Source organism: Pelophylax lessonae (assembly GCF_965119305.1).
Source record: "Pelophylax lessonae genome assembly, chromosome: 1".
Classification (NCBI taxonomy): Eukaryota; Metazoa; Chordata; class Amphibia; order Anura; family Ranidae; genus Pelophylax; species Pelophylax lessonae.
In genome coordinates this window covers 366,525,522-366,544,666 of record NC_138768.1, presented here as the reverse complement: position 1 = coordinate 366,544,666, position 19,145 = coordinate 366,525,522, and the positions used below count along the sequence as shown (strand labels likewise).

At 42.6% G+C, this 19,145-nt stretch overlaps 1 protein-coding gene across 1 annotated transcript in view; it reads left to right on the top strand.

The window, feature by feature from the left end:
• LOC309564272 (annexin A1-like) overlaps positions 1-19,145 on the top strand; it is a 70,960-nt gene that overhangs the window by 39,033 nt on the left and 12,782 nt on the right. Inside the window, exons 9-10 of the mRNA XM_082268895.1 lie at positions 2,987-3,080; positions 8,950-9,045. Of these exons, the coding sequence (XP_082125021.1) occupies positions 2,987-3,080; positions 8,950-9,045 (190 nt within the window). The remainder of the gene's footprint in view (positions 1-2,986; positions 3,081-8,949; positions 9,046-19,145) is intronic.

Genomic DNA, 19,145 nt, shown 5'->3' with positions numbered 1-19,145 from the left:
TTACTGTCACAAGGGATGTTTACATTCCTTGTGACAGCAATAAAAGTAAAAAAAAAAAAAAAAAAAAATTTTAAAGAACAGTGTAAAAGTGCCTCATCCCTCCGTGCTCGCGTTCAGAAGCGAACGCATACATAAGTCACGACCGCATATGTAAGCGGTGTTCAAACCACACATGTAGGATATCTCTGTGATTGTTGGAGCGAGAGCAATAGTTCTGGCACCTCCTCTGTAACTCTAAATGTTAAAATGTTTTAAAACGTCGCCTATGGAGATTTTTAAGTACCAGGGTTTGTTGTAAATAACCAATATCAGAAAGGCTTAGGCATGAAGGGGTTAAAAAGTGTCAAAGACCCCCCCTCCAGAAATCCCAAACCCACACCTAGATGTAGTTGGAAACACCTATGTACCTAAACACCCAGAAGGACAATCTGTTGAGGTTTAAAGTATATCCAAAATACATTTTATTTTGGGTAGAGTAAAAGTTAAAACCATTGTTTGTTTTTTTTTTCCCCCTCTTACTACCTGTAAACTTTACTTCCCTGACTAAACAAGAAATGAGGATATCTTTGCAGTGTGAGGGTAATGGCTCTTAGACCATTTTCATGGGAACACATTTTCCCATGGGAAGATTTACCCTCAGTTTTTGATCCTGATTCCTGGCAATATTGGTGATCAGGACAATTGGAATGAATCGCACCGTAACCGGGACACTGACGGCAATGAAGACCCGACAGTAATTCTAACCCTTCATTACTCTAACCCTTCATTACTCTAAAAATAAGTTTTGCCTTTTTTAGGTATATTTTAACTTGAAGGCCTCCTTTACACTGGCGGTTACATACATGCATCTACTGACATGCATGTATAGCAATAGCTTTACTCCTGGTGCACTGTAAAGCCTTAAATAATAAATAAGAAATGTGAGGTGGTGACCTAAAATGTATCTGAGCATCATAAACTCAAAACCTTTAATTTGGATCTAAAGCAAATCCATCCATCCATGTCTCCATGCTTTATTTTGTTGAGAAAACACTTGAAAATACGCCCCCCTAGCATTTCTAGCCATGGTCCTTTTGAGTAAGGGCAGATGACACATTTATTCCCTGGAATCAAACTGCCCTTAGCTCGGACATGCAGGAGGGTGTGCTTTGCTAAGAGAGCCCCTCCTCCCCCCTCTGCCAGATGAGGGGGAAAAAAATTCCTACAAAGACTCCTGGGATGTATGACTTCAGTTTGGTCTAGGCCAGAAACCAGAGAGAAAACCTATAATATACTTTTCTATTTAATAATGGCAGCAGCATAAGGATTAAAAATTGTTAGGCCTCATTCACACCTGCGTGACACGTGGTGGGGTTTTTTCTTGGGGGGGGGGGGGGGGGGTTCACAACGGTGTAGGGCATCCCATTCACTTGAAGGGGCTTCCCTATGTTGAACAAACGCACCAAAGTAGCTCCTGTACCTCCCCTTTTTTTTTTTTGTTTGTGCCTTTTGGGGTGCCATTAAGAATAGATATCACCCAAACACGTGTTACACATTTTACAGCATTTTCGCTACGCTCAAGTGTAAACGGGGCTTTAATGTTGATTGACAGTTTAGTTCTGTATGAACTAAATTATTTTTAAAAGTGCTGTAACTCCTTGAGTTCAGCTTAAAGCTACATTCACACCTATTTGGCTTGATTTAATGTATTTTTGCAGTGCTTTACAGTGATCTGTATTCTGAGAAAAATATAATATACAGTATATGCTTCTCTGCAGTTTCTCCGATGAAGTCTCCTGAATCAAAGTAAGCATAGCTTTGCATTTAAAAAAAAAAGTCTGACCCTTTCCAAAAATGCAGAGGCGCAAAAATCCACTTATGTGAACATGTTTCATAGTGTCCTACGTTTCTGCAAAAGCATTAAAAACTCATTGGTATCGATGCAGCCTTCTAGTGTTACTAAACCCAGGAGCCTGCATTCACTATATCTGTTCTCCCTCAGTACACAGGACATGAAAATGCAAATATTTTAGTAAATATAAACTTACTAAATACCCTTTTCTTATCCGCAGCATATAGCAGTCTTGTGGCTTCTATCAGTCTCCAGCCAAGCACTGGTTAAAGCTTGTAGGAGTTTTCTGACTGTTTTATGAGACTGCAATACCCCTGACACTCTGTCTGGATAGTGCTGATTGGCCCTGTGCTGATCACATGCATCCTCCAAAGAGGAAAAAAAAAACCTAGCAATACACACCAATCTGTTCATGACCAGCCTGATTCCGTAGAGTCTAGACTATTATCAGGAAATGGGGGACAGTGGAAGGAGTGGAGGATCAGAGGTGACAGGATCAAACAGCCTTTTTACGCAATGCAGAGGAATAACCCCTTAGGTTGCACAGTGAGTATAACCAGCATGCTTTAATGCATATACAGATTGATTTTACTGTAGTTGGTTTAGTAACACTTTAGGATGAGCTGCAAAGGTGTTTTAAGGCTCTTTTCACACCAGTGCGTTTTTTTTGTTTTGCAGAACATGTTTAACATTTGTTTCCTTTTTGGAATACGTTCACATCAATGCATCTTTTATGCCTCTGCCTTTTTGGAAAGGGTCAGGGACTTTTTTTTAATGCAAAATCTGTTTTTTTGGTTCAATAGACTTCAATGGATACTGTGCAGAAAAGCATGTAGCGTGTTTTTATAGCGTGTTTGATGCAAACAAAAAAAAAAAACCTTAAATGCGGAAAACATTGCAAAAATGCTCAACTGCAACATGCATAGGTGTGAATGGAGCCGCATGCACTAACTATTTAAAATTGAAGGTATTGCACTTAAGGAACTTGGGAGGTCTTCATCTAAAGCAGTGAAGGTGAATTTTACCAAATATTTTCTGGTGGAGAATCAGTCACTGTCATTTTAAAACACAAGGACCTTGAAGATTCTCCTGCAGACAGTGTTTTCTGAAAATCAGATTTCATTTTTAAAAATCTGCTCCTCATTTCTTTCCTAGGCTCTTTTTGAAGCTGGTGAACACAAAAAAAAGGCAGATGTGCCTGTTTTCCTCACCATACTGACTAGTCGCAGCTATGCCCATCTCCAGAAAGGTAAGTTAGGGTAGATTAGAAGGTATTTGGTGGCAGATTAGCTTTTTCTACAACCAGATATGCCTAACTATTTATGGGTTTGTGAACTGTATACCCCCCCCCCCCCCACTTCTGTACCAGGTTGTTCTGATCAGGCAAAGTGTACACCTAGCCTCCCACATATTTACCACTCCTTTATAGTGATGTATTACTGGGAACAGGTTGCCCAGCATTAAACTTTGCTTGTCAGACATGGCCTGGCATACTAATATCTGCTGCAGGTTTGGGCAGACCCCTATTGTTGCCTTATGAGGAGTTTGTGTGATCTCCATTAGCAACTGTGTGTATTTGGGGGGGGGGGGGTTGTGTGTGTGTGTGTGTGTGTAATGAGAGCTTGGTTTTTGGTTTTTACTTATAGTTTGATACAAAGTTAAATCTACCCATTTTTATGAGCTGATATTTACCAATAAACTTCTGTTGCTGTGTTTTTAAAGCTTTCATTCATGGTCAAAGAACCCTTATTAACCCGAATCGTATCCTGAGATGCATTAAATCTCAAAATATAACTTCTGGGTAACGCCTTTATAATGTCAGATTCTATTCATCCCCTAAAAAAGAGACCTTAAAGCAGTACAGTAGTAAGCCTAAGGGGGGGAGGAGGAGGAGAACCAACATTTTTTTCCTCCTGCAATATGTCATGCATCACATACTAGCACATTATGAAGGGCTTACCTTAAAACAAAGCCCTCCAGGGACCCTCTGTCACTTCCGACAGGGTTTCCGTCTTCACCCGGTCTTTCTTCTGGGTTGTGTGCTCCGGTGTCCTGCCAAAAACTCCAACCTGCCGAAACCTCCAACCACGTTATTTCTGGTGAGTGTACACTGGGAATAATTTTGAGCACTTGGTGTTTTCACACAACACCGGCAGCCTATACACCCGAGTACATGGTATTCTTACTCCACCCGCTAGTTGTCACCGCCTTGGAGGCGGCCATGTTTTTGGTTACTAGCGAGCGATGTAAGAATCTGCACTAATTATACCATGTACTTGGGTGTATAGGCTGCCGGTGTTGTGTGAAAACACCAAGTGCTTGAAATCTCCAATTCCAGTTTACACTCAGAAATAACTTGGTTGGAGATTTCGTCAGGTTGGGGTTTTCGGCAGTACACCGGCTGCTTGAATGGTTGAGCCACAATGTCACTCCTGCGCACAGATATGGGAGCCACAGCACAGAGCTCTGAAGGAAAGGCAGAAGTATGCTGTTCCTTCATAGGGCATGCCCTGGTGAAGTCACCGGCTGCCAAACAAGCTAATATCTCCTTAACCACTTTACCACCGGAGGATTTTGCTGTCTTCCGTCCAGGCCACTTTTTGCGATTCGGCGCTGTGCGACTTCAACTGACAATTGCGCGGTCGTGCGACGCCGTACCCAAACGAAATTTACGTCCTTTTTTTCCCACAAACAGAGCTTTCTTTTGGTGGTATTTGATCACCTGTGCGATTTTTACTTTTTGCGCTATAAACAAAAAAAGAGTGTTTATTTTGAAAAAATAATAATATTTTTTTAACATTTTTTTTATATGAAATTCCCCCCAAAAAAGATGTAAAAACCAATTTTTTAAAAAATTTTTGGCCAATTTGTTTTCTGCTACCTATGTTTGGTAAAAAAAATCACAATAAGCGTATTTTGATTGGTTTGCGCAAAAGTTATTGCGTTTACTAACAAAGGGAAAGATTTCTGTCATTTTTGGTGTTTTTTTTTTAACGCGTAATGGCGGCGATCTGCGATTTTTTTTGTTTTTTTTTTTTTTTTTTTTTTTTTTTTTTGTGGGACTGCGACATTGCGGCGGACAGATCGGACCCTTGACTGACATTTTTGACACTTTTGGGGTTACCAGTGACATTACTGCAGTAATCAGTGCTATATATATGCACTGTTACTGTAAAAATGACACTGGCAGGGAAGGGGTTAATTTTATTGGAGAGGGAGGGGTTAATGTATGCCTGGTGCTTACTGACGTGTAGGGGGGGAGGTGACTGAGTGAGTCATGGACAGATCGGATGTCCAGCTATGCTGAACAGTCCGATCTGTCACTCCCTGTCACTATGGAGATCCGCCCGCTTGTGTTTACACAGGCGGGCGGATCTCCACACTAGATCCCCGGCGATCGGGGCAGAGCAGCGGCGATCGCCGCTGCTCCTCCCCTGGCCCGACTCCCGCTGTGAATGAAAACAGCGGGAGCGAGCCTCCGGCGGTTCGCAAGCGCCGCCCAGGAGGGGGAGTGTCTGACGACGTTAATACTACGTCGTCAGACGATAACGAACCACTTTGCCGCAGTACTATTACCGTACTCGGTCGGCAAGTGGTTAATGGTGCACATTTAGGAGATATTTATTTTTACCTACAGGTAAGCATGATTAGAAGCACACCTGTAGGTAAAAAAAAAAATGTTAAGTGGAGTTTACAACCTCCTTTAATTCCAGGTTCATACCTATGTGTTGCAATAATACGAACACGCTCTATCGCAATGCACACTATTCTGTGCATGCATTGTGGTTCTACGGATTGATGAATGGCACCTTAACACACCAAAGCAACAGACCTGAATTGCAGCACAATGCAACCCATGGCAACCCATTACTGTGCAATGTGGTTGGTTGTGTTGCCAAAAAATGCTTAAGTCCAGTTTATGGTGTGCTGAGGTGCATTGGAAACCCAGTCAAAATAATGGGCTGTGTTAACCCCAAGCAAGGTAATGTACGGCATATGCTAACGCACCGCAGTGCATTGCAGAATCCTGAAGAGGGCCTAACACTTATTTTCTAACTGTAACACTAAACTTAACCCATAAAGTAGGTCTTAAAAAAAACACTTGACTGCTGAGAAGCATTGGCTCATTTATGACCAACTGATAAAACGAATACCTTCCCCCTCCCAAAAAGACAATGAAGATAATAAGTTGGAATTAGGACAAGGCCACAGCTTTATTGAACTTTGTAAAAGTAACCACTTTCCAAATGTACAAATGCGCCAGTCAGTTCTACTGTGAGCACCCATAATATAAACTTGCATAGTCTTAAGAGGCCTTTCCATACCATCAGTGCCAGACAGGCATTAGACTGACCCCAGAATTTCACTTGAGGGCATAGCCCATAAAGCAACAGCAATTGCTGGCAAGGTCAATGCCGCCAATATAGTTGTGACAAAACATCACAACAGGTAGGAGGGTATCTCTTGTGACAACTGAAATCTCCTTAGAGCAGTTGGTCGTGCCCCAGCATAACTTTTTTCTAGAGTTCAGGCGCCACCCAGTCACCTCAGGTCTTTGTAGCCAACCCTAAGGGAGCTACTTATCTTCCCTTTTTTTAGGTTCACACCCACATTGATGACATGCTTCCAGCAGTCAAGGCTCCCTTTCCCTAAAGGCCTACCTCCCCAACATTTGAACTTCAGAATGAGGAACAATGTACCTATAAAATATGCTTTGATTGCTTAGTCTGAGCCTACCTTAAAATAAGAACTTCATTAAAGCGGAGTTCCGGGCACAAAATCGATCTTTTTTTTTTTTTTGTGCCCGTCTGCTTGTTCACCTTCACCTGAAACAGAATTGGATAGTTAGGTTTTTTTTTTTTGTACTCACCTTGTAAGGTAATTGTAGATCGAAGATACTCACCTATTCTTCACTTCCTCCCTCTTCGCCGCGGCTCCGCCGTCACTTCTGGGCTTGCAATGATTCCTGGGAGCTGAACGTCATCGCTCCCAGGAATCAATGCGATGGCACCGGCCCCGCTCGTCACTTCCAGGGCGACGCCGCATTCCCTGCTAAACAGCTTCTAGGCATGCCCAGAAGCTGTGGAGGAATGCGGCGCCGCACCGGAAGTGACGAGAGGGGCCGGTGCAGGCGCGTTCTGGGAGAAGAGGATCGCGCCGGCTTCAGCTGCCCACAAGAGAGATGGAAACGCTGTGGAAGAAATTTTATAAGTAAGTATTTCTTCTTGCAGGTAAGTGTGAACCGGGACAGATCAGAGGCTAGCCATTGTGGAATGTGCTAGCCCTGACTGTCCCGGGGGTATGTTTATTGAAAAATGGTTTCTGTGCCCGGAACTCCGCTTTAAAATAGTCAGGGACTGTATAGCAACCAGCAACTGTTAAAACGAAGAAATTGGGAAGTATGTATTGTACAGTAGTGAGTGCGTGTGTAGTGCAGGAGTGCATAACGCAGAGCACAGGGGTTGGGGAGTGCTACAGTCAGTGATGGGTTTAGGTTCCATAATGCAGACTGCAGGGGTCCAGGGTGTGTAATGCAATGTGTTCAAGAATCAGGAGTATGTAATGCATGGAGTGCTGTAGTCAGTGCTGAGTTTAGGAGTGCATGACCCACAAACAGCATGATCTAGGAGTACATAATGCACCGAATGCAAGGGACGGGAGTGTTCAATGTGCAGGAGTGTGTGACATGCAGGGGTGGCTCCATCCATCCCGGTTCCATCCACCACCCTGATCTTATCCAGGCTCTATCCATTTCCCCCATTTATTACCCTGGCTTCATCCTCTGAGAGTGAGTACAAAGAAATCGAAGACCTCAGATCAGCCGCACTCCTGGAGAGTGGTGTGCTGCCCCCTGCCTTATCAATGTACAGAAACAAACAGGGAGGAGGGGCAGGTTCAGTGAACACCGCTCGCACTGTCAGAGCAGCGGGGAGAGATGCCGGCTGTTTTGCTCAGGGCATGCGGTGACCAAGCCGCCCCGCACATTCTGGGATGGAAAATCGGGGACGGTTGGGAGGTATGCCTAAAGGAGGTTCAAGGGGCCTTTATTCTCAAAGCGAATGTAAAAGCCTCAGCTACAGTCACCATGCGTTAACCATGCCTCATTGATGCATCCATCTTAATTGGACTTAATTATAAAGGTTTTAAAATTAAGCCCAATTAGGGTAAAATGCATCAGAGGGGTGTGGTCAATGGGTGGGGACTGTAGCTAAAGCTTTTACTTTACCTCTGAGACAAGGATGATACAGAATATAGCCCAGGGCTTTGTATTACTGTGGATGGATGGAATAGCATGTGCTTCTTGAGGGACCAGCATCTGGAGCAGAGAGAAAGCCGGTGGGATGGTATGCAGAGGCTTTGATCTGTGCCATATCTGTCGGGTATGAAAAACCATAAAGTAAGCTTAATACTAAAACCCATTTTCATGTAGCCCTTTCCTTCCCCAGCCTAACTGCCATGGCTCACCTAGGAACTACTACTCCTCCAGACTGACACCCAACCATCAAGACATTTACATAACTCCTTCCAAAGCCAGATCACGCTTGCATTATGGCTAAGCGCTCTTGAGGAGTACTGTGGGATGGGGTACCAATGTTTTTCGAAAGCTATTTTCCTTTTTTTTTTTTTTTTCGTTTGGTGCAGTTGTGAGATATAGATATTGATAGGGCACTCCTGCTCATTTATACATCCAATGGATTTGTGTGACTCCATGCATGAATGTCTAGTTATGGAAGATGAATTTTGGCCGTAATTTCTCCCATAGAGTAATCCAGGTCCATTAGCTCCATCTAGTGGCCAAAATGTGGTATATTTTCTCATTGAGGCATTTCAGAAAACTGTACTGCATTTTGGCCGTTAATGGAGCTGATAACTGCAGGAATTGGATAGAGAAATCATGGCCAACATTCATGCAGCATACTTTAAATGTGTGTGACATTTGTCGTATGTATGATATATTCTCAAAAAAAAACCACATGGAATAAAGTCCTATAAACCTTCCCTTCCCTGCTTATATTGTCTCAGTTTGGCTATGCTGCTAATTCATGCACTGCAATATGTAAAATCTGCAATATCCGTAAAAGTAAATGGTTTTTTTTTTTTTAACCTTCGCTCTACAGTTTTCCAGAGGTACACAAAATATAGTAAGCATGACGTCGGCAAAGCATTGGATCTGGAGCTTAAAGGAGATATTGAAAAACTTCTTACAGCCATTGGTAGGTAGTCTAACATACATATATATATATATATATATATATATATATATATATATATATATATATTCCAATCTGTTGTATATTGATAAATATTTATGAACAGGATGTTTTTTTGGGAAGCTTATAGTTGAACTATAGTCAAAACTCCCCCCCCCCCCCCCCCCATTTTTGGATAGAGTATGGGAGTTTTATAACCCCTGTTTCATTTTTTTTTTGCCATCTAGTCCCCATTGGGGGAGACCTTCACTTCCTGTTCCATCATTGCAAATTAAAGGAATCCCATGGGAACCCCCAGGTCCCCAGAACTAGTATCCCCATGGGATGATTCCCCCCCCCCTCACTTTTCTGGGGACAATCCCACATTTTTGGCTTTTCTTTTCTTTTACTTTCAATGCTAATGGTAAAACAGGCAATTAGAGTAAAATTCCAGAACAGGGACACAGACCGCAAAAAAACTTACAGGGGTTCTAATCCCTCTCTTCTCTATTCAAAGCTAAAGAAAAACTGTTGCCTTTATGTATGCATTAGCCACCTCCTGCCAATCGTTCTTTTACTATGATTCCCTCTCGTTCTGGGATGACGTCATGACACTGCCCCAGTGTCGCCTTGCTCGTGGAGCCACGCAGCGTGGTGGTCGCGTCATGTTCCTAGGACATGGCGCGACCTCTATCTCAAAGAGCCGATGACCATGTTCTTTACCCATGTGATCGGTTGTGTCCAATCGCAGCCGGTCACATGTAAACATGGAAGTGCTGTTTATGCGCTCTCCGTGCCTCCCAATGACCGAGTGAGTAAAGGAGAGCCGATCAGCAGCATCTCCTTGCACTGGAGACCTGTACAGGTAATCGGGGCACTGATCCATCAGTGCAGTCTATCCATGCTGCTGATCATTGCCCATCAGTGCGGCATATTGGTGCCCTTCAGTGATGCCAGTCAGTGTAGCCTTTTTAGTGCCCATCAGTGCGGCATATTTGTGCCGCCTTATTAGTGCCGTAAGTGCCGCCTCATGAGCGCAAATCAGTGAAGGAGACCAACTACGAATTTACTGACACACTAAAACTTTTTTTTTTTTCAAAATTTTCAGTATTTCCCTTTTTAACCGAGGGAAAGGGGAAGAAAAAAAAAAACCTAGCCGTGATTAAATACCACCAAAAGAAAGCTTTGTGTGAACAAAAAAAAAAAAAACTTAATATGGGTACAGTGTGACCGCACAATTGTCATTCAAAGTGTAACAGCGCTGGAAATTGGCCTGGGCAGGAAGGGGGTGAAAGAGCCCTCTATTGAAGCAGTTAAAGTGATAATACAACCTTATGTAAGGTCACTAAATTGACTAGCGTCAGGTGATGCAGAAGTATGAAATTGTGCTACATACTGTAACTCTGTAAAGAAAAGTCGTCGTCAGCACACTAAGAATACCTCAAAAGGGTCCAAAGCTTTATTTTCGTGGTCCCATAGTAAACCTATGGCAATGTTTTTGGAGAAGTGCATCTCTCGCTTGTTTGTTTTTTTTGTTTTTTTTTTACCCCTTGACCTCTGGAAAGTTTTACCCCCATCATGGCCAGAGCATTTTTTGCTATGCAGCAATGCGCTATTTTAACTGACAATTATGCGGACATGCAACACTGTATGCAAATTACATTTTATATCTTGGTTGTGGGAGTGGTGCTGGGGGGCGATTCTAAACACAGCTTACCGTTCTTCTCTCTGAAATGATCAGAGCACTTGTGATTCTCCTATATAGGATCACGGGTCTCTGTGGTCATTTCACAAGCCCATACAGTTAGCAAACACTCCCCTGGGCTCACATTTAACCCTTTGATCGCCACTGTTAACCCCTTCCCTGCCAATGTCATTATTACAGTAACAGTGCATATAATGTCACTGGTCCCCCCAAAAGTGTCCAATGTCAGGGGTCTGATCTGTCTGTTGCAGTTCCGCTAAAAATTGCAGATCGCCGACATTACTAGTAAAATAAAAATGACAAACCTTTCCCCTAGTTTGGTTTGCACAAAAGTTATCTACAAGGTACGCTTATTGCGATTTTTGCGAGGGAAAAAAAAAAAAAAAAAAAATTAAAAAAAATAAAAATTGCACAGGTGATCAAATGCCACCAAAAGAAAGCTCTCGATTTGTGGGGAAAAAAGACATAAATTTTATTTCGGTACAGCGTCGCACGATCGTGCAATTGTCCGTTTAGAGTAACGCAGTGCCGAATCACAAAAAATGGCCTGGTCATTAAGGGGGCAAATCCTTCTGGTCCAGAACTGGGTAAACAGATCCAATAAAATTAAATTTCCTCATAAATTTAGGCCAAAATGTATTCTGCTGCATGTCTAGGAAAAAAAATCCCAATAATTGTATATTGGTTTGTGCAAGTTAAAGTTTGTGTGTGTAGATGGATAGATCTCACAAAAATGAGTACACCTCACATGTTTATGTAAATATTCTATCTTTTCATGGGACAATACTGAAGAAAGTGAATGTATAGCTTGTGTAACAGTGTAAATTTGCTGTCCCCTCAAAATGACACACAGCCATTAATGTCTAAACTGCTGGCAACAAAAGTGAGTACACCCCTAAGTGAATGTCCAAATTGGGCCCAATTAGCCATTCTCCCTCCCTAGTGTCATGTGACTTGTTAGTGTTTCAAGGTCTCAGGTGGGAATAGGGAGTAGGCGTGTTATATCTGGTGTTATCGCTCTCTCATACTGGTCACGAAGTTCAACATGGCACCTCATTTTAAAGAACTCTGAGGATCTGAAAAGAATTGTTGCTGTACCTAAAGATGCCCTAGGCTATAAGAAGATGTCTGTTAGGGCGGCGGTCAATCTGGCGCCTGGGAGGGTCACTAACTGACGCTGCTAGTAACACTAATGCAGTGATCAGTGATAACACTGTGCCTAAAAGTGTGTAGCACTGACAAGCTGACCCCCACCCCTCCAACCTCTGCAGCAATGCTGGCAGCACTCATACGTCTATGGTCAACTTCTTTGGTCGACCATGGCGAGGCCTGTTCTGAGTGGAGCCTGTCCTGTTAAACCGCTGTATGATCTTGGCCACCGTGCTGCAACTCAGTTTCAGGGTCTTGGCAATCTTATTATAGCCTAGGCCATCTTTTGTGTAGAGCAACAATTCTTTTTTCCAGATCCGAGTTCTGTGCCATGTTGAACTTCCAGTGACCAGTATGAGAGTGAGAGCGATAACACCAAATTTAACACACCTGCTCCCCATTCACACCTAAGACGTAGCGCTAATGAGTCCCATGATACCGGGGAGGAAAAATGGCTAATTGGGACCAATTTGGACATTTTCACTTAGGGGTGTACTCACTTTTGTTGCCAGCGGTTTAGGCATTAATGGCTATGTGTTGAGATATATTGAGGGGACAGCAAATTTACACTGCTACAAGTAGTGAGTGTACAGCTTGTATCACAAAAGTGTCATTTCTCCAGTGTTGTCACGTGTAATGCAGCCCCAGGCCTGTAGAAGGAGCAGGACCTTCTGAGCACGTAGCCTGTCATTCCCCCCTCTCCCCCTCCTTCTGGTAACGTCACTTCTGCCCGCTCGGTCTACGCTGGTTTGGAGAGGACTTCCTGATGTTCACAGGGAATTCATGCCCACAATGCTACCATCTATAGCTCTGTGGATTGTGACAGCAGAGTTCGCAGGACGGAATGAGCGTTTGATGTTGATCCTACATATGATGAGCCTTATTTTACTACACATCCTGTGTGTGTGCTTTAATCTTTTGTGTATATACTACTTGTTTCTTGTTTTTATACTGCATTTAGGTGGCACTCCCCCCCCCCCCCCCCCCTTGTCTTTCCTTCCATTTTCTTAACAAAGCTGGCCAAATTCCAAGGATGGCTGCCACCGGTGCAGAGTAATTCGAAATAAATAATAATCCTAATATTAATCATAATAATAATCAAGTGCTTGGAATGAAAAAATGGCCATAGGTTTAAAAAAAAAAAAAAAAAAAATTATGAAGTGTGTTGCATGTAGGCTGAACACTTGACTAATTGTGTGCCAGAATACTTTTTTTTTTTTTTTTCAGCTAGAGGTTTAAGTGGAGCAATTTGTAGGTCCATACAGTGAAGGATGTAGCTGCAATGCTGTATAAGATTCTGAAGAGGATGGCCCTATACAAATAGGGGTCCCAAGATCTATATTGCAGGCATTGCCCCCTTTTGGGGATATCAGTAGTTCACCCCTATTAACAATAGAGAAGGATAGGCCTAGAATATGCATTACAATAGTACTGGCATCTTTGAAAATACATGCTGCATTGCAGAGAACACTCAGGCCCAAAATGAGCTAAAGCTTTGTGTACTCAAGCCCCAGCAGCTGGTGCTGATGAGGGTTGCAGGCTGCCAGAAGTGACCAGGTCACTGTAGGTGATCAGTGGAATGAAACCAGAGACTGAATGATCCACAAGGTGTCTGAAAAGTGAGAGCAGCAACAGTTAGGCGCAGGGGAGGACTGGCCCAGGGGGCAGGGGGGCAATTGCCCCCCTGGGCCGCTATGATGTCCTCTAAAAAGGCTGCACTGCTTCTGCCACAGACATGCCTAAAGGATTCCCGGTGAAGAGAAGTAAAAAGTCTCCACCACTGACCTACCGAGTGCAGGATGAAGACAAGGACAAAGCGCAGGCCTCCCTCCCAGTATGGATGGTGTAAACTATGTCTGAGCAGAAGCTGCTTCCATGCCCCACTGGAGACTCTCCTCCCCCGGCCAGCCCAAACCGAGCTGTCCCAGCTCCCCCCTAACCGCCCCCCCCCCCTGCTGGCCAGGTTGGGAACTCAGATTCCGCTGGTGATTAGAGAGTACCTGGAGCAGGGCTTCAGCCTGGAATGGGGGTCAGGAGGAAGAGGGAGAGTGGGAGGGGGGGCCAAGTCACTGCACCATGGGCCTCTGGTTTGTACTTGCCCCCTGGGCTAAAAGTTGCCAGTCTGCCCCTGGTTAGGCGCTTCCTCAAAGCTGAATGGCAGGAAAAGGAAAATGAAGCATGCACAGCACTTCACCTAGCGGATGATGTCGGCACCCTCTTCTCTCAGCCTTGGCCATTAAGAATACAGTGGTTGGAGTTTGAAATGGTGCACAATGGGTAGTTCTCAATCCTTCAACTCAGCTGGCCTTACTCCTCAAACTGGGTCACACTGGAGGCTGTGCTACAGCTATGAATCTTGACACCCATTCGCATTCCAGGCAAGCCCCACATCTTTGAGTAAAGCAGCCTAACGCATTACAAAGGAATCTGGAAAGTGTCACAATGCAGAGCCCAGTGCCTCATGGTCACCTTTCAGGCTAACCCACACATTTTGGTCCAGTGACCTTGTGCTCCAGGACCTCAAATGTGATGGGTAGGTAGGAAATTAAATGCGTAATTTATGCACCTAGAAAGCCTAAAGATGTTCCTTGGATTTTGGGCCCCTCAGTGTGGCTAGACTGTGAAAGTCCCACACATGTGGTATCCCCATACTTGGGAGGGTTATCAGAATAGGTTTTGGGGTTTAATTCTATACCTGTAATATGTGTTTAGAAAAATTAATGTTTGAAAAAACAACTTTGTGTAAAATAGAAAAAAAAAATATTTTTCTTTACTGCATTTTTCAAAAACTTGTGTCAAAATGTTTTCAAATGACTCCCTATGCCTCTTGCAAAATATCTTGGAGTGTCTACCTTCCAAAATGGGGTAATTTTGTGTGTGTTTCCACCGTCTTGGTGCTCCAGGGCCTCCAAAAATGTAATAGGTAGTCAGGAAATTAGATGCTTTATTTTATGTATCTAGACTGTGAAAGTCTCACTCATGTGGTGTCCCCATACTCGGGAGACATGGCAAAATGTGTTTTGGGGTGTAATTGGGTGTGCCTATATCCTGCGTGAGACATAAATTTGTGAAAAAAAAAAAAAAAAAAAAACTAGTTAATTCCCTAATCTTCAAAAAAATTGCAGCAATTAACCATGCCTTTCTAAACACCTTGGACTGTCTACTTTCCAAAAAAGGGGATAATTTGGGGGAGAATTTTTACTGTCCTTCCATTTTAGGGCCTCAAATGAGAGGCCGCCAGTAAATCAGGAGGGATCAAATTTCAAATATACAGTATATACCATAGATTGTAGACTCAATAACATTCACACAGACTAGGACTTTGGTTATTTTTACCAAAGAAATGTAGCAGAATACATTGACCTAAAATTTTATGAAGAAAGGGTATTTGCAAAATTTTATAATTGAAGGTAAGAAAAACGTTTTTTTTTTTTTTTTTCTTTCTTTTTTCTTCATTTATATAGCAAAAAAGAAAATACACTGGGGATTAAATACCACCAAAAGAAACTATATCTGTCAAAAAATGATACATTTCATTTGGGTACAGTGTTGCATGACTAGGCAACAGACTTGTATAAAGTACTCAAAATTTCTACTTGAGTAAAAGTACAAGTGCTCGATCAAAAAGTGACTTGAGTAGAAGTGGAAGTGCTCGCAGAAAAAGTTACTTAAGTAGAAGTACTAAAGTATTCAACATTTTTTTTACTTGTATTGCAAGTAGTTTTTTCAAAAAATGTGCTACTTAAGTACTAAAAGTAAAAAGTACCAGTAGTTTTGAAAAAAAAATTCTACTCAAGTACTGAAAGTAGAAGTAGAAGTACTGTGTTATGTAGTTATTAAAGAAAGAAGTCAAAAGTTTGAACATCATATTGTTTTTTATTAATTCAAATGATTTATTCAAATGATTAACCTAAAGGACAATCACAATTCCTTAGGCTGTAACTTTTTGTAAACAAAAAACAGATAAAGTATGTCCCTCCCTTCCCCTTTTAAAGCCAGGGGTGGTCTCCTTCCTGAGCTTCCTCACTCTCACAGCCAGGCAGATCACTTGAAGTTGAAGGGCCAGGGGTGGAAGGTGGTGTTTTTGGTTCGTCCATCTTTTCAGCTGATCAAAAGGCAGAACAGGAGCATGCGCAGTCTTCTTGATCGCGGTTTGATTTGATTTGCTCAAATGATGATGTGCCAGGCCAGCTTCATCAAACCTACAACGCTTAAAGTGAAAAATGCATCAAAAACTACTAACAAAGTGGCTGTGCTAAAAATGCTAATAAAGTGCCTTCAATTATATATATTCTTCTTGTATTCAAAATCATCGCCCACAGTATCAAAAATAAAGTGACATGTCTGTGCTAAATGCAGTGCAAATTATTCCCACAATGTAAATGTAATTCATATAAAATATATATGACAATACCACAATAAAATAAGTGGTGATTGTGACTAAGTTAGGTGCAAGTTTAAGTGTGTAAACTAAACTTTATAACGAAAAGTCCATAAATGAATTCCAGTGTGCAATCTAAGAAGTGCTGTCACTTGCTGTCAGATGCTTCCACCTTTCTTCTGTGATCTGCTCAAGTAAAGTGGTGGACTGGATAGCCTCTCTCTCTCTGCCTCTCACCTTAGTAGCGCTGGCACTGCACTGGTTCAAAAAGCTGTCTATATTATTTTCATTATAAGAACTTGTCAGAACATGCTTCCACCACCTGTCCTTCACACTAGTAGTGCTCATTCGCTTGGCTCAAGTCAAGTGCCACTGCCAGTGGCCACTACAGTGCAGGCACAGCCGCACAGCCAGAGGCAGGCCGCAGGAAGCACAGGCCGCACCACAACACAACACTTATGGTCCATGGACCATGGATGGTCGGATAATCATCATAGCCATCAGTCTCACTCTTCTTGGTTCAAAAAAGCCACCCATGACCCGTGTGTATATAATATATTAATATTTTATATTGATTATTTGATTCTCAAATGGCACATTTGCCATAACAAGGATTAGGCCCTCTCCACGGTCCACCTCACTCACCTCATAGAGAAGAAGACGAGATAACAAAAAAATGCTCCGAGTCCTGCTCCCGCGTCCGGCCACCTGCGTCACAACTCCTCTCAGTAAGGGCCCTAAGGGGTGGAGTCTGAGTGACACACAACACGTCTAGAGGCAGAGACCTCGAGCGGGAAAACGGCAGCATGGCTCCTCCTGTGCGGTCTTAACTTGATGATCATGACAGTGATTCCGCGGGCCGCGGCGCGAGCAAGGCTGTGGGATTGATTGAATTGAGTTGTGCTGCCTACTGCTACACGCTACCTACTACTAAATTGTGAGTCAGTATATTTTATTTCATTTTTATATATAAAAGCGGTATTGTTGAGCACTACTAGCCACTAGATCTCCTGGCTGTCACTTTGTCACATGTTGGGGAATCACAGCGGCTCGGCTCCAGAAGTGGCGGGTGTCCCCGTCATCCTGCCAGGGCCGCCAAGAAGTTCATCACCTAATCTTAAGTTATTAATATCTTATGAGGAGAGGACCAATGAGATTGAGAATTGAAATAATTCAATATATATGGCTTTTTGAACCAGTGCAGTCAGTGCCACAGTGCCACCCAGACGCTATCCACCAGTGCCACCACCATTAAGTGTGTTGGTCGGTCACTCGAGCACTGAAGGAGGTGGAAGCATCTGACAAGTGAAGTGACACTTTAGATTTGCACACTGGCATTAATTTATGGACTTTTCGTTATAGATAGGTTTACACACTTCAACTTGTTGCACGCACCTGACCTAACTTATTTCATAACTTATTTTATTGTGATTTATTGTCATATTTTATATGAATTGAATTTACTGTTACACTGTGGGAATAATTATTTTCACTGCATTTAGGCTTTAGCACATTCATGTCACTTTATTTTTGATACTGTGTGGAGTGTGGGCAGGGCACTGGGGGCAACGATGATATATCGATTGCACAGGCACTTTATTCGCACAGCCAATTTGTGTTTGTTAGTAGTTTTTTGATGCACTTTAAGCGCTGTAGCACGATTTATTTGTTTGTATCATATTTTCTTTTTATTGGAAAGATTTGGTATAGCAGCTTTTATTATACACAGCCTTTATTTTCGTATGCGCTGATTTACAAATGACATTATACACATTTTTTTTGAGCTTTATGCAACCTGCCATCTACTGTTCGAGTAACTATGCAGCACAAAAAAAAAATACTTGAGTAGAAGTATCGAAATCATCAAAAAAATGTAGTGAAGTAAAAGTAGAAGTAGGAGAAAAAAATTCTACTCTAGGAAAGTACAGATACCGCATTTCGGTACTTAAGTACAGTACTTAAGTAGTTCTACTTCGTTACTATACATCTCTGCTAGGCAATTGTCATTCAAAGCACTGAAAACCTAAAAATGACCTGGGCAGGAAGGTGGTGGAAGTGTCCCGTTTTGAGGTAGTTAAAGTCCCTGAAGTTAAAAATATCTGCAAAGTATTTATAAATTAAAAAAAGCTGAGGAAAAGATATCCAACCTTCTAGAACACTAGCAAAAAAAACTGAGGCATAATTGTTTGAGAAGGTTATAAAGGGCTCGCAAAATGTTTACCAGTGCCCAAACTTCCTGAAGGTGGCAGTATAACCCAAATGTCTAACAATTACTACATTCCTGTCACCCTCAATGAACAAAGAAAAATATATTATCCAAAGTTTTAACTCTTCCTCTTTCTACTAATAGAGGAGTTTTTCCTCTGTTTGGAAAAATTCACTTTTTGTCACAAAGTGACATGAGAAGAAAAAATATTTCCTGTCTGTCTCCATGGCAGCCTACGTGTGGGTTAACCCCGCCTCCACTCCAAGGGTATAGGACCCCCCTCCCATAAATTTCAGCTCTCAGGTACAGCAGGTGTTCATTTTTTGTCCTCCTCCAAGGACCTACACTTCTGATGTCTTACTACGTCCAGCTTACCTTAGGATACTTTGGATGGTGTCTGCATGTCCAGAGCCCAGCCACGGGCGGGTGAGTGACATTTAAAATCCCCTGCTCTCTGCGGTTGACTGAAGCTTGATTGGCATTCTCTGACATGGGTCTGAAGATTCGCATTGCTTCCCTTCATGGCAGCGGTATTTGTTATTTATGTACACTTTGTTTGTCTCTTTTTCTATCTCTGTACAATTTGTTTGTTTGGCCCAATGGCGCTGGAACGCTTCCTGCGTTCCAGCAAACCCTTCCTGCGTTCCAACAAACCCTTCCTCTTCCTCCTCTGCTTCTAGCGT